Raw genomic sequence first — 15,579 nt, forward strand, 5'->3', positions numbered from 1 at the left:
TTTAACTCGTATCGTCCACCCCAGCCCCGCAAGCTCGTGAGTCGGTACCGTAATCCGAGACATTATCGGAGCCGGCTTCGGGGTGGCGACAGGACCTCGAAGTGGGACCCGGAGGCCGGGTCCGGGCAGCCGATGACGCGAAGGTGCCGCATTCCAATGGTGGCGCTTTGATCACCCCGGAATGTGAGATCTGCTTCACTATTTTAGCACCGAGTAGTGGTCCGGTCGTTCGGTTTTTTGCGGTATCGACCGCATCGCTTCGTCGTCAAGCTCGCTGTTGGCTTGCACCTACAACAGGGAGCCGCGTATAACAGCTGCTAGGCTCACAAGAGGCAGGAGACAGATGCAGGCACCTCGTCTTACAGAAAACTTTACACTGGACATGACAAGGCTGTTTCGGAATGCATTCCATCTAGGCTCGAAGATCTCAACAGAGTGCTAGTATTCGAGAATGCCATGCATGATTATTATCCAAGTCACTTACAACAGTGGTCACCACCCAGTATCTCAATGGCGTTGGCGGCATGTACTCGTTCTAGCTCTCGTGTCATCCTCATTCGTCCGTATGGCGCTGGGGTAGGGTAGCTGAAAGGGGGTATATTCGTCCCTGTGTTCTCTTAGCCAACTTGTTTGGATCAACTCAAAACGTTTTGACATGAGAGCGGCTATGCTTCTGGCGTGAATATACGCTTATTGCATCATTTCCGCGATGAGGCTCTGTTGTGTTATCTGCACAAGTGATTCGTATCGAGATTCGAGTTCAAAGCTGTGTGAGTGACGCATATCGGAGACGTGACCTTCAAGGCGATCAGTCTTTCCCAGTTACGGGGCGAATTTGAGCCTCTCTTGAGATGCTTCAGCAGGGTGTGAAGTTTGTATTTTCGAGGCCATGCGCTAGATAGACCTTCGAGACTACGTGCCTCTTTTTAGCGGCACAATAAATATGTATAAGAACGTAGATACCCTCGTAACTCTTGGCTACTCAATCTGCCGTCTGAGGACGTCTTTCAACTAATATCTATCACCTACAATAAGCTGCTGTCCTTTACGGAGTGACGTGTTCGGGGCTTACCTACCTAGATACTCGGGCTGAGTGAAGCAACCCCTGAAATTATGAACTACAAAGGCAATCAAGAACTCTGGTCGGAGAGAATTGATGATGGATTTGGTGATAAACATTCCCGATACTCGTCTTGGAGATGGCAAAGTGCGGATGACCTGGGGAGAAGGAAAGTTTAGGAAGTTGGTGGGCACGACGTAGAGACTTCAGTGAAAGTTATAAGGCGAACATGAGGTGATGAGAGATGCTTGCACACCAAAAGAACAGACGCCGCACATAGTCTCGAAGTACTCGGCTTGCAGTAAGCGAGAGCAAGCCGATTAAACATACCTTGCACAAAGTCACATACCAGTGTAATGCCCACTGGTGGATCACTACGGCTCACATAACACATGACACGTGAAGAGTCCCCTCACCAATCTGCAGGTCATCTGACAGCTTCCAACTTTGACCCTTGGACTTAAGTCGGTTCGAGACATCTCGGCGGCAAAGTCGAGGTGCCAAGAGACGCAAGGGCTGCGGTTCGCTCCTGCTTTTCTTAGGACGCTTTGAGGTTGTCTACATGTATGATAATTGGAGTTGGGAGTTGGGAGTTTGGGGAGATGTAGTATAGAAGGATATTGAAGGATAAGAGAAGACGTTATTCGTGTGTTAGCACTAGAAAATAACTTCATGTTATTGCCATAATGTGATAACTAAAAAACATTGTCAGATGTCCATAGGTCTCCAATATCCAACAAGACATCTAGTCCCTACCACCTTCCAACTCACAACGCTAATGCATGTTATGCCTTTCACAACACACGTCACATTCAGTATTTTCTCACAGCTCCATCTTGTAAATAATTTACTTGATAACTCTCATGAGTATGTCCACAACTATAGCCTTCTTCCAAGTCAACTCCCAAGATACTACTGTCCACGATTATTGCCCACCAAGGACAACTGAAAACCTAGCGTACATAAATCAACCGTTTGAAAGTCACGAGAACTTCGGGGTCAAAGTATTCCCCATAGTCCGATGGCTTTGAACTCTCTCTTCGGTTCGGCCCAAGCTCGGGGCCGACTGGGAACCTAGCCGGGGAGGATCGAGCCCATCATGCACACCCATATTTAGGCGCAAGCATATGTATGTATAATAACTTTTGGTTATTCCGTCTGAAGAATAGAAAATCCATCATAGTTGAAGGGATGACGTGCGCGGGACTCTCATAGGATCAAAAGTATCATGAGTCCGTAGGAGGAGGAGGAGTGCATGCGCGCGTACGCCAGTGCAGGAGCTGCAGCTGAAACCCCTATTGGAAGACAGTCAGCTAGAAACAATGATGGGAGTAAGGATTATATAAGTGGATTAATTAGATGCAGGAGAAAGAGAGAAGGGGAATTCAGAGCTGCTGCGTTGCAACGATGTGATTACAGCAACTTACAAGACCGAATGTGACCAGATCGTGAACAGTATCACCCACTAATCTACCTGGACCAAAGCACTGGATTTCAAGAGAAAACCGGGACTCCTCAAATATATCTTTCCATTTCAGAATGGTATCTTAGAGTAGACATACGATTCCGCCACTCCGGATACATCGAATGCAAGACAGGCCATGCGCCGGAGCAATCAAACCACGCCAACGTGAGCGCTTTGTCCGCGAAACCAACAACTCAGCCACCTCCGCATCTGCCATCTTCAAAACATGCAGCAGCTGCAAGATTTGTTTCCTTAAACTCTGCTAAGAGAGAGGGAACGAACAGGCCAAAAGAGAGAAAAAGAAGGCGTCTCTGCTTGGCGTTTGGGACGAGGTCCATGAGTTCCTACTAGTCCCATGAATCCCGTTGCGGAGTAGGGCAACGTGAGCCTGCCGAAAGCGACGGGACGGAACAAGTAGTCAGCCCACTCACAGACTACCTTACGTTTACCCAAAGCTCACGATCGCCAAGGACGCAGACCAAGCCCGGGGGAAACGGCAACGTGTCTGGGGCTGAAGCTCTTGCGACCGGGCCAAGGCTGATGTTTCCACCGTGGTCGAAAGTTCGCCTCTGCCACTGAAGCCTCCGCCAACTATGTGGCTTGTACGCTCAAATTTTCGTCTCTCCGCGTCGTCACCTCTTCAGAGTATGTCTGTCTGTACGTATACGTAGTGTACAGTGTGTTCTCCCTGACGTAGACTATGTGAGCTTCAACCTTTCAACCTGCACGATTCGGTCTTGTCCGTTTCCATGAACGCTACTTAGGGCTGAGAAAGCTTGTGAGGGCGTTTGCGCCGGGGTCTTGTCGTCCGTGAATCTGGACCAGGTCGATGGGTGGCGGTGGTTGTGATTTGCTTGCCTAGTTCTGCAATTCTATATAGCTGACCCTTGTGGCATCTGGGGAAGGGCCAAGGACACTAAATTTCTTGTCTTGTTTTGAATTACTCTCACTATACCCATATCAGTATTTTGTTGTGAGGGAAGCAACATGTGCGGAATTACGGCGGCTATCACACTCCAGCGGAGCGATTCCGCCAACAGGAACAGGGACAGCAACGAAACGAACGGAGCCAAGAGCAAGGCAAAGAAGATCTCGGAGCATGGGACCTTGCGTCAACAGTTTCAACAGAGTCTTGAGGCCATCGCTCACCGCGGTCCGGATGCCTCTGGTGTCTGGATCAGTGATGATGCTACAGTCGGTATGGAATCCCCCTTGGTAGGCATGATTCGGAAACAGTCCAACTGATCATGTGGTTTTAGGTCTCGGCCACTGCCGTTTAGCAATCAACGACCTCTCTCCAGACGGAGAGCAGCCACTACACAGTGACGATGGCAAGATCCACGCCGTGGTGAACGGAGAAATCTACGACCACGATGCCATCAGAGAGAGATGTATCAAGGAGCACAACTACCGCTTCAAGGGCCACTGCGACAGCGAGGTCTTGGTTGCCCTGTACAAGATCTACGGCGCCCCCGGCTTCTTCAAGCACCTGCGCGGCGAGTTCTCCTTTGTGATCTACGATGAGAACAAGGACCGGGTCATCGTGGCCAGGGACCGTTTCGGTATCAAGCCGATGTTTTGGACTGTACAGGACCAGGACAACGGTGCCAGCAAGCGAATGCTCTTGGCCTCGGAGATGAAGGGATTCCGAGCCTTTGGCTGGGAGCCGGAGTGGAATGTCTATGGGTTGCTCAGTGGATCTTCGATGCAAGCCGACTGCACCGTGTTCAAGGACGTTCGCAAGCTGGAGCCAGGAAACTGGATGGAGATTAGAGATGGCGAGATCAAGCATCGCCAGTACTGGGATCCCGAGTTTAAGGATAAGGTATGTGGCATCCCCGGTCATGATAGGTTCTGGTGAGAGGCGCAGTTTTGCTAACTCGTGACAGCGTGAGGTGGAGACACGGAGCGCGGAAGAGATGATCGAGGGTGTGAGGGAGCGTCTGATAGAAGCAGTGAAGCTTCGACTCCGAGCTGATGTCCCCGTGGGAATCTACCTGTCTGGAGGTACGGTGCCGTCAAATCAAAAAGATCGAAGTACAAGACTGACCTAGTCACAGGTATCGATTCATCAGTGATTGCAGGAATTGTGACGAAGCTGGTAAAGGAGCAGGGCATTGAGCTGGGCAACCAAGACGCCACGAAGCGCATCAAGTGTTTCACGATCCAATTTCCAGAGTCCTCAGGCTTCAACGAAGCTGGTGAGTGCAGAGCCCCCTTTGATCACTTTAGGAGTACCATACTGACGCCCGGCAAAAGATATTGCTGAGCGCTCAGCCGACTTCCTCGGCGTGCAGATCCTCAAGAAGGACATGAACGAGACGGAGCTCGCCGACAACTTTGCCGATGCAGTCTTCCACACCGAGCACCACAACTTTGACCTGAACAGCGTGGGAAAGTTCTGCCTGTCATCACTACCTCAACAGCACGGCGTGCCCGTCGTTCTCACCGGTGAGGGCGCCGATGAGCACTTTGCAGGCTACCCTTTCGTGCTGCCGGCCTTCCTCATGGAACCCGACGTCGCGTGGCCCCAGTCCGACATGACGGACGGCGTCCGCATCCCCATGTATCAGGAGATGACGGACGACCTCAAGGCCATGTTTGACCGGATCGGCATGTTCGAGGACGAGTCCTCCTCGGGCGCGGGCGCCGCTCCCAGCAACTCGATGCGGCTCGAGCCCGAATGGAACGCCTTCTCGCCGTGGGTGCGGGAGACGTACAAGACGCCCGGCTCGGCCGAGTCGACGCTTGCGCCCGAGGTCCTCGAGAAGATGATTGAGAAGTGGCACTCGCTGCACACGAGCCTCTACGTCTACACAAAGGGCCCGCTCGCCAACATGATCCTCACGTGTCTGGGTGACCGCACCGAGATGGCGCACAGCATCGAGGCTCGCCCTCCCTTTCTGGACCACCACCTCGTCGAGTACGTCAACAACCTGCCGCCGAGCGTTAAGGTTGCGTATCAAGAAGCTGCCGGGGAAGCCGCCGGGACAGGGACGACCGGCACCGGAGCTAGCCTGTGGTGGAAGGATCTCAGCCCGGCGCGTCAGAAACTGAGCGAGAAGTGGATTCTCAAGGAGGCCGGGAAGCCGTTCATCACGCAGGAGCTCTACGAGCGGAGGAAGCACCCGTACTCGGCGCCGGTCAAGTGGCCGCGCGGCGGGCCCGTGTATAAGATGATTGCGGGGCTGATTACGCAGGAAAATATTGAGAATCTGGGCTTCATGGAGTGGGATTCCGCAAAGAGGTGGCTCGAGGAGGGCTTCGGCGAGGATGCGAGCCCCAGAGCGTTCCGAAAGCTGATTTGTACCGCTTCCTGGGTTGTTCTCAGTCAACGGTTTGGGGTGAAGAAGGCGGCCGTGGATCAATGGTCAGCGAGTGCGTGATTGGATGCTCGATTGGGAGTTTGGGACTTTTAGAATTCTGTGGTGCGAGATACTCTCAGGTATCTTGCCCCGTACCGGATACGATATACGATAAATGAGTTTGGATTAGGAACGCATAACAAGTATTCAAGGATACGATTGGCTTTTGAAAAACAATCTGGGACAATGTATTGATGCATTGAAAAATCTTGGCTGCATGTGTACACTTTAGACTTGCTTCGTTGGGGTCTCTGTCTGGCTTCTGATATGGGGACATCCGGACCGTTGGGCGGCCCCGCATCGGAGCCGAACCCGAGAAGTAACCATGTCCCTTAGGCGGTGCCGTGAAATATTGCCCTCAACAGCAATATTGGCCTGCTTTAACCTCTTGCTGCACCCAACCCATGGGACACAAGCATATCCAGCAATTGACGAGTGCTACGCGTATAACTGAGCTGGGTCATCGTGTCGTCGGGGTCAGATTTGCAACAGTCTGGTACCATTGGCCAGACTGGTCTGAAGCAACGCTGGCAAGGAACCGAGGCACCCATCCCTTCCCCCAAGGTGCCACAATAGGGGTTCTGTCGATCGGCTCCCCGGCCAATTGGGTACGCAAGCTGAAGCTCCGTTGGGTCCAAAAGTGCCCCGAAGCCCCGGCTTTGCGGGCAGTGTCAGCTAGCCGTTTTTTAACACGCGGCGGGGGGGTAAAGAGGTACCCGTGCATCCACAGCAGGGAACGCGTGCCGCCGCCTGTCTGAAGCTTAGCCCTTCCAGGTCCCAATCCCTCCAAATGTGGTTTTGCGTCACAAAAATAACCCCCAAACTAAAGGTCCCCCGGTCTTGTCTGGACACATGGGACGGAAGTTGCGACCACGAGACTTCATCTCCAATTTCCCACAACCTTCAACCGTTCCCCGTTTGCTCGAGCCAACACACTGAATTGTCGAAACTTACAACTCAGCATAGCTCTTGAGAGCTTTTCCTTCTCTACACACACATTGACGAGATGTTTTAGAAACTCTCAAACCTGAAGCTCGCTCCCTTTCCGCCTCTTCGGCTTCTTCTACACGTACACGTGAGCAAAGTTCCTCGAGGAGCTTTGCACCCACGAGCCAGCCCGCCATGGCTGCCTTTCTCAAGTTCTTGAGGAGCATCTACGACCTCGATAACCTCGACACCCGCTTCACGAGCTCCTCTTCCGTTCCCTACAAGACCATCGTCGAGGCTCGAACCGATCCCGCGCAAAGCAAGGAGCCACCCAACAAGGTCCAAAGCCGCTCCCAACCGTCAAAATGGGGGACACCGGAATACCTCCTCTACATCTTTCTGCTTTCATTCATCGTGCCATACATGTTTTGGATCGCGTATGATGTATCGAGGCGTACGTCTGGTCCTCTTCCTCCCAAGATGAAGCTTCCGCTGATGCTCAATGCTTCCATCCTCTAGCTTCTGACCCCCGATACCACAACTACGAACGCTTCCTCCGTGATGGCTGGATACCGGGTCGCAAGATCGTAAGCTTCACACAATGCGCAAAACCACCCAACCTACACGAGTCCCGCTCACCCCAGCCTCTCTTTCTAGGACGTATCCGATTCGCAATACCACACATTCCGCGAGAACCTCCCGTTCATGGCCCTCCTCCTGGCCTTCCACCCCCTCCTCCGCAAGCTCTGGAACACAGTCTTCCCGATCCCCTCGGACCTGCACAAAAAGTCTGTCTCCGAACAGGGCGACGCCCGCCTCGAGCAGCGCGCCTCCTTCGACTACCGCTTCGCTCTCGTCTTCCTCGTCGCCCTGCACGGCTTCTCCGCCCTCAAGGTGCTCGCGATCCTCCACATCAACTACCAGCTGGCGACCCGGCTCCCGCGCCGCTACGTCCCCGCCGCGACCTGGACGTTCAACATCTGCATGCTTTTTGCGAACGAGCTCTGCGAGGGGTATCGCTTCGCCGCCATTGCGCGACACATCACCCCGCCGCCCGCGACGAAGAACTTGCTCGATGAAGACCCCTTTCTCGTGAGGTGGGGTACGTGGATGGACCGCCACGGCGGTCTCATGAGCCGCTGGGAGATTCTCTTCAACATCACCGTACTGCGGCTCATCAGCTTCAACTTGGACTACTACTTCAGCCTCGATCAACGCAGCGGAAGCCCCCTAGAGGTAAGATCAAAGCTCTGTCATACCAACCCCCTCGACATCACTGACGTCCCCAAGAAGAAGCAACTCGACCCCTCCAACCTCTCCGAACGAGACCGCCTCGCCATCTCCGCCGCGCCCAGGGACTACTCCTTCCGCAACTACGTCGCCTACGCAATCTACGCGCCCCTCTACCTCGTCGGCCCCATCATGTGCTACAACGACTTCATCTCCCAGCTCCGCCACCGCCCGGCCTCGATCGAGACCCCGCGCACGATCCGCTACGCCGTCCGCTTCCTCCTCGGCCTCCTCGCTATGGAAGTCGTCCTGCACTACGACTACGTCTGCGCAATCTCCCACGCCGGGCCCGACTGGTCCACCTACACGCCCGCCCAGCTCTCCCTCCTCTCCTTCTTCAACCTCCACATCATCTGGCTCAAGCTCCTCCTGCCCTGGCGCCTCTTCCGCCTCTGGGCCCTCATCGACGGCGTCGACGCCCCCGAGAACATGCTCCGCTGCGTCTCCAACAACTGGTCCCCCAAATCCTTTTGGAAGGCCTGGCACCGCTCCTACAACCGCTGGCTCATCCGGTACATCTACATCCCCCTCGGCGGCGCAAACTTCCGCTCCTGGGCCACCACCGTCCGCTCCATCGCCACGTACCTGCTGGTCTTTACGTTCGTCGCCCTCTGGCACGATATCCGTCTGCGCCTCCTCATCTGGGGCTGGCTCATTGTGCTCTTCTTACTCCCCGAGGTCCTCGCACAGCTCCTGTTCCCCGCGCGCAAGTGGGAGGGCAGACCGGATACGTACCGTCGGATCTGCGCCGTGGGAGCTGTTGCGAATGTGCTCATGATGATGATTGCCAACCTTGTCGGTTTCGCTGTCGGACTCGACGGTTTGCAGAGCATTCTCTCTGGTATTCTACATGATTGGTCAGGTAAGTTAACAACAACAACCCCGGGGGGTTTCAGCTCTACTCTTTGGACATGAAGCGGACGTGCTAATTATGATCCTCTTAGGTGCACTGTTCTTTATGAGTGCGTTTGCCTCTCTGTACATGGGTGTCCAGGTCATGTTTGAAATCAGAGAGGCCGAGATGCGAAGAGGCATTTCACTAAAGTGTTGACGGGTGTGCACCGTCATTTGTCACCCAAAACGTTTGTAGCAAAATTACCTGTTTGAATAGCGATTTTTAAATGTTTAGTATTATGATACTAGACAGTTATCATGCTGTACTATTACTTGATGCAACTCGCTCCCCCTTCCTTCTTTGCGCCTCCCGACGTTGTGATGCTACTCATGACAAGGAGGGGACGAAAATTAGTTGAGGTCCCTCCGGGGTATAATAACAATGCAGTGCCTGCTCCCAAAACCGTGTCCAGACTCCTTCTCCTTGCCTCTCCCTCTTTATACATAAATACATACATATAAGTCACCGTGTCTGCGTCTTCCGTCGATTAAAATGGGCGTGCGCTTAGGTTCCTTTTACCCTCCTCCTTTTCGCTCCCTCTTTCTGACTTTATTTCCGGTCTCAGTGCTTGGAGGTGATGGTGCCCAGCTCCGTATCGTAGTTGCGGAAGCGCTGCTGGGCAAACTTGCCGTCCATGCCCAGCTTCTTCTCCGTGATCCACTCCCTCAACCAGATGAGGCCCTTTGCAATGAGATAAAAGACGATACCGGCCACCGCGATGCCGATAATGTACGCCGCCACCTTGCCACTGCCGTTCTTGTCGATGTTGAGGAAGTCGTAGGTGTAGAAGCCCTGTGTGTAGTATGTGACGTAGGCGAGCGCGAGGTACAGGGCGAGGACGATGATGAGCCAGAGCATGTGCACCCACTCGAGCTGGGCGGCGCTGGTGCGCGGGATGACGATCTCGAAGAGGGCAAAAGCCGAGTTGAGGCCGTGCTGGGAGATGTTGCTAAAGGCCTCGAATTGCTCGGTGTACCAGGGGGCTGAGTAGATGATGGCCCAGTAGACGATGGTCACGATGAAGGGGTAGGTGACGATGGTGCTATAGTAGAAGGCGTGCAGGGCCTGGAGGGGTCGCGGGAAGCGGTCGAGCAGCGGGGTTCCAGAGTGCGCGTACGTGAAGGTGTGGATGGCCGAGATGAGGAAGTAAAATGCGAGTCCCCAGTAGGTCAGAACAGTCTACGGAGGGGGGATCCCTCAAGTCAGTCTTGCGCCCTGTTCACCATGTTGGCACAAAATGATATTCGAGGTTTACTTACGAAGTAGGAAAAGCTCTGGCCGACGACCTTGCATCCACCATCTTCGGCGTGAGTACAGGTCCAACCGATGACGAAGAAGCGGACGACAAATATGTACAGACTCTGCGAGAAAGAAGACGTGTTAGTTCCCACAAGCAATGCACTGTTTGGTGGTGATTTAAAGGGCAATTGCGCGCTGAGAGGATGGTGACGACATTGCTAGACACCCCAATGCACAAAGGGTCCTCAAACGCGACAGAGAAGAGTAGGGGAAAGCCAAGACTCACAATTAGCGCTCGGCACGCAGCCAACAGATAGGGAGAAAGTAGCCATGAGGTCTCGAAGCGGTGAGAAGGATCCCAAAGATCCCTCCCAAAGCGGAATGCAGCGAACATCGTGATCTGCCGGGGGGATGATTGATGCCGGCTGGGATTGAGGGGGAGAAAAGGGGGAGTGGTGAAGCCCTTTACCCTCTCAATTTTCCTTCACGATGATGAAGTTTTGGAGTTGAGCTAGAAGGACGGGGCAATTGATCGAGGACCCAAGAGGATTTTGAACGTGGGCCTTGGCTTTCGGCGCGGGTCGTTGGTTCGCAGGGGTGGTCTCCGCTGGCTGAGAAATCGCAATTACTTTCTGGTGCTGGGGGGACCTAGACCTTGGTGGCAGGGCGCGCCGAGTCTCACGGGATGTCGCGTGCCGTATGTTGATGCGGGAGACTGTACGATTATCGATACAGAGTAACAATCGTTGATGATGTTCGCGGCTGTGAACAGTTGGATGCTATCTGCTGTATCTTCTGTTATTGTTGCTGTTGTTATTGTTTTTCCTGTCGATGCCAGCTTGCGACCCCAATGAAGAATGAACTGATTCGACCACCAGGGACTATGTAGCAGTCGTAAGCAACGTCGCGAGGCCCAATGTGTAAGCTGGGCCGCGGAATGCGACCATAAAGGTCTACCAAGGCTGTACACAGGTACCGACGGCTCCACGATAGGTATGGCCGATGCCGACACCTCTTTTTTTGGTTCTTCTATCCGCTTTTTGTGGCCTAGGAACCTGGTCATCAAAGAGGGTCTTGACCGTTGCTGCAGTTAGCCGGAGATGATGTGGGGGGTTCATGTACGATGCCAACGGGAGCATAAGGGGGGAAACCATGGGTTTTCTTCTTGAATTTCTCGAGTTCGGCCGAGAGCGTCAGAAAGGAAGATTCCGCCCGCGACATGTCCACCTCTTCTCACAAGCGTCTCCCTTCCCAAACTTGGGGTTCGACTGTAGCGAGTAAGACGGTCAGCCGAGAATAGCTGAACCGTATTTGCTGAGCAGACAGGTAAAGAATGCCACCGCGTGTTTTGGGCTATGTTGTGTGGCTGACGCCAAGTTAGCTGATCCAATATGATGGTGCTCTACTAAGAAGTGGCTCCTCGTCAGCCATAATTGATGACAGCAGGAGCCTTCGATAGTGAGGAGATATCCGGACGGGCGCAAACTCCTCCTCCTCCCGCTAAATCAGTGAGAAGGTGTCCTTGAATAATCAGCTGAGAGAGACCATAGCCATTGTGGCTCGGCTGGCGCGACTGCTTTTCGGTTTTCGGCCACCACGTATTCGTAGTCCATCACGCCGTTGCTGTGTTGCCGTTCCCCTGGTACAGGTGCATGCTGCGGGGTGAGGCTCCTGCAGAGAAGAAGTAGATGATTCTCAACTTTGGTAAGCAGATTGTAGATCGATCTCCAGATGAACCGACCGTCGATCGATAGGTGTCCCAGACTTCCAGGCCGAAGGTGGCACAAGGGGCACCGCACGAACGGAGGTATGACGGGATCGAAACCAGGACATGCCTTGCAGCCGCGCTTGTTGTGCAAGATGGGCTGAATCGTGGATGCCCGTCATTTCCGCGCTTGCGTTGCGATAGAGAAGCGCGATGCAAATACGGCCGCCACTTTCCGACCCTTGAAGGAGCCACTGCGAAGCCAATATTTGTCCACGGTGAAAATTTACCGCGAGGGGTTGAAATGTAGAGGAGATCGATGGCTCGATCCCACGGGAGCCACAATGGCTATCGTGACGTGAGCGACCCCTTGGCGACGGTAATGCGGAAACTTGTCAAAGTCCCACATGAGCCCCCCGGAAGGTTGTGGCTCATCACATCGTCATGCCCATCATCTATCGAACTCTCCGTCGTCTGCCCTGTAGGCCCTCAGGATGGCCACACGGTCGTATCCCCATCGCTAAGGTAGAGGTGGGTTGGCAATGTTCGCCAAAACCAATACTTCGCCAAACTGACTTGAACCGTTACCAATTGCAGTCGTATGAGCCACCGAGCGAGATGTGGTAATCTGGTTCGTCCCGTATCATTGGGTCAGAAGAAATCGTCAGCGGGCCGTTTTGGGCTTTTATTGGAGTTGAGGAGGCCACAACGGGCCGCATGGCATCGGCCGTTGGGTCGTGTCTGTTAAATAACCGGACCAAGACGCGCTGGAGTAGGATCGATAGTCAATATTAGCATTAAGCGTCGCGCTTCTTTGAACCGAGGCTTTCGGCCTAGTAAAGCCCCCATGAACTGCTCAGCAAGCTCCGTCGTCACTCCATCAGAAGCGTGGTGGTTGCTCGCACAGACTAGCTCTATAGTCAGCGTCAGGGGCTTTTGGACCGAACCCGACGAGGCTCCTCGGTTCATCTCGTCTTTTCTTGGCCCTCTTCTCTTCTCGCCTTCCCCTGTTCCAGGCATGTCAAGGGTGTCGCAACTAATCTTGAACGGCGGTCAACAACTGGGGAAATTCTAGTCAAGGACCCCAAATGAACGCTGCAAATCAGGTCAAATATTCGTTCGATCGATAAAGATGTTACCGGGAAGAGTCAAGGGCTGTAAGCGGGCTCCATGGCCGGGAGACGAGGCCGATCGATCGGCTCAGTGAGCCTATGTCCACAGATGGAAATGAGGCCGGAGAGGCGAGCTGTTGATACAAACTCGTGTCGAGCAACGGCCACGAGATGGTGGGTGTCAATTGTCGACACGGTCGGCGGTTTGAGACTCAGGTCTAGCTTCCGCCGCTTCAAACATCGTAGGCCGTGCGATCGAAGACCCACTAGGAGCTGATGCCCGCGACAGGCGTTAGAGGAATAAAAAGTGTGAGAGCATAGTGCACCATAAGCATTTGGGACAGCGGCATTGCACACCCCGTTCTGCGAATCGTGCCCCCATTGACGGACATAGCTAGACACCGAATTTGGAATGCTTATCGGATGTCGACATGTGATATATCATGAGATGCGAATTAAGTGATTTTTGTCCTTTACGCCGCGAATATGGTCAATCACAACCTCCAGACAACGGCACACCTCATGCCGACGTGAACCGGGGCTCATGGCATCTATACCACAGTAGACTGTACTTGTCGAGTTGTGTTTGGTATTTGCCCGGCGGGTTTGGCCTGGGCTGGGCCAAAAACAGGCGAAGCAAATAATCGCATCGCCAGGACTTCTTCAGGCCCTGTCGTCGTTGACAAAAGACCCAAGAGGCACCTTTGGATGGCAAGGTTGCAGTACGAAGTGCCATAACCACTGAATGTGGGCCCTCAATGGCGCGTCAAATGGAACATGTAACGGCACTTGGGCAGAGTGGGAGGGCGGCCTTCGCAGGCTGTGCCTCCAAAGTGTACGGATACCCCTCTCCTATGAATCAATTCCATCGTGTGAATGCGAGTTATTGATTGGCGGGCCGGAGGATGACTTCTGGAATGGGCTGGATCACGGGTGACGACGACCAACTTCCCCAAAGCATCCGTATTCGGCCATGAAAGGAAGCTGTGTCAGCGGTGGAACAATACTGGTGGTAAGACGACGTCCCAGGCTGGCTGTCAAGAGCAGGGGGTTGGATCCCAATCGAGACTCGGTCCTGCATCGTGGAAATAGTCTCGTAGCCCTAGGACAAGGCACCTTGTCTCCCGTTGGCTGTCGGCAGAAAGGTGTGAGTTGGATTTGATTGATAGTTTGGAAAAGCATCGTGTACTGTAGGTACTAGGTAGTGCGAGGTGCCAGTCAGCGCAGGCCGCAGGCCGCAGACAGCAGAAGTTTGGCTGCTACTTTCTGCCGTGTTTGGTGGCTGACGAAACATCTGCCCGTTTGCCTTGGCGTGCATATACTAGCCGCAATGACTGCGTCGGTGGATGGCGGCTGATTTGTTTCTTTCGGTGGGTTGAATGCTGGGACGGCCCTTCTTGTCAGCAGTCTGGAGGGGATGATTTGACTCTGATGCTGCAGAAGCAAGCAGAAGATGCTTTCGACGGGCATGCTATCGGCATCGGCTGCAGCATTAGCATCAGTGTGTCGAGTGCGTCCCGGTCCTAGACCACACGTCAAGGTAGGGGGCGGAAAGGGAAGTGGGTGAAGACATCTGCTCGGTAGGAGGGCACCTATTAACACAATCAACGCGTAGGTGGACACCATCGAATAATGTCTAAGCGACGGAGTCAGTCACAGCTCCCGTAGTCTGGCGACCCAGTCAGTAAGTCCAGTGGTGCCAAGCAAGATGGATCTACTCTCTGCACAAGAAGAAGAGCAAACAGACTGCGCTTCCCTTTTCATCATCGAGGGCCACACCTAAGGTTTTTAGCATCATGTAGATGCGCATCACCATCCGTACAAAGTATCTGTACAGAGTATCCGTACTTAAACTGGAGTTTGGAGGGCCAGAGGTCGAGAGCCGGAGACCGCTTTTCGCCGGAAGAGAGGGGTGGCAGTTGGAAGTATTGGAGGATTGAGGGGTGGAGAGAGAAAGGCTAGGTACTGCGTAGGTTGAAGACAGGGTCCGGGGTGATTGGGGGCTGTTCTGTCCCCTGAGCCCGAGCGGGCAGCGCAAAGACGATTTCGAATTCAAGCAGCGAGCTCTGAGGGGAGAGAGTGGTGCTGATTCTGGGCCTGTGTTTACTGTAGGGCGAGGTCTTGGTGAGTACTTTGTACAGAACATGGTGCATTTGAGATGGTGAGGTGGTGAGAATGGTGAAATCTTGCATGGCGAGGTTGGGGCTGATGTGTGATCCGTAAGGTAAGTAAGGTAAGAAGGTAAGGTAAGGTACGGAGTACTTGGTAGTCCACGGGTTCGTACATACTCCGTAGGGGACCCTGCAAGTGAGTCCCTGTCTTGGGAGGAGCCTCGGGTGGTTCTGGGCCCTTTCCCTTTTGCAGCTCGCCATGTTCTTCCCCGTTTTGCTCAGGGGTTCGAGGAAAGAAGCAGCGCTAAGGCAGAAAAGAGCAAGGGCGGCAGGGGTCCATGGGAAACGATTCAACTCACAAGGGGGAGGAAGGAGGGACGGGCGGGTGGTGCTGGGTCCTTCCTTTCTTC

General features: G+C 53.8%; 3 protein-coding genes across 3 annotated transcripts; 2 read left to right on the forward strand and 1 right to left on the reverse strand.

The window, feature by feature from the left end:
• Window positions 1-3,512: 3,512 nt before the first annotated feature.
• HER10_EVM0006073 (asparagine synthase) lies at window positions 3,513-5,911 on the forward strand (the record flags this gene model as incomplete). Its single annotated transcript, XM_035475670.1, has 5 exons — window positions 3,513-3,723; window positions 3,785-4,350; window positions 4,415-4,532; window positions 4,586-4,726; window positions 4,785-5,911. 5 exons carry the CDS (start codon window positions 3,513-3,515, stop codon window positions 5,909-5,911), a joined length of 2,163 nt encoding a protein of 720 aa, XP_035337258.1.
• A 767-nt stretch (window positions 5,912-6,678) lies between these two features.
• On the forward strand, window positions 6,679-9,181 carry HER10_EVM0002139 (MBOAT family protein). The gene is made up of 5 exons (XM_035471864.1): window positions 6,679-7,271; window positions 7,337-7,404; window positions 7,475-8,053; window positions 8,108-8,969; window positions 9,052-9,181. Exons 1-5 carry the CDS (start codon window positions 7,013-7,015, stop codon window positions 9,156-9,158), a joined length of 1,875 nt encoding a protein of 624 aa, XP_035336952.1. The 5' UTR covers window positions 6,679-7,012; the 3' UTR covers window positions 9,159-9,181.
• HER10_EVM0009085 (uncharacterized protein) lies at window positions 9,140-12,167 on the reverse strand. The gene is made up of 3 exons (XM_035478584.1): window positions 10,528-12,167; window positions 10,262-10,363; window positions 9,140-10,181 (listed from the first exon to the last, which is right to left on the reverse strand). Exons 1-3 carry the CDS (start codon window positions 10,633-10,635, stop codon window positions 9,564-9,566), a joined length of 828 nt encoding a protein of 275 aa, XP_035337509.1. The 5' UTR covers window positions 10,636-12,167; the 3' UTR covers window positions 9,140-9,563.
• Between the last annotated feature and the right edge of the window lie 3,412 nt (window positions 12,168-15,579).

The sequence above is a fragment of the Colletotrichum scovillei genome (assembly GCF_011075155.1).
Source record: "Colletotrichum scovillei strain TJNH1 chromosome Unknown Contig00002, whole genome shotgun sequence".
NCBI lineage: Eukaryota > Fungi > Ascomycota > Sordariomycetes > Glomerellales > Glomerellaceae > Colletotrichum > Colletotrichum scovillei.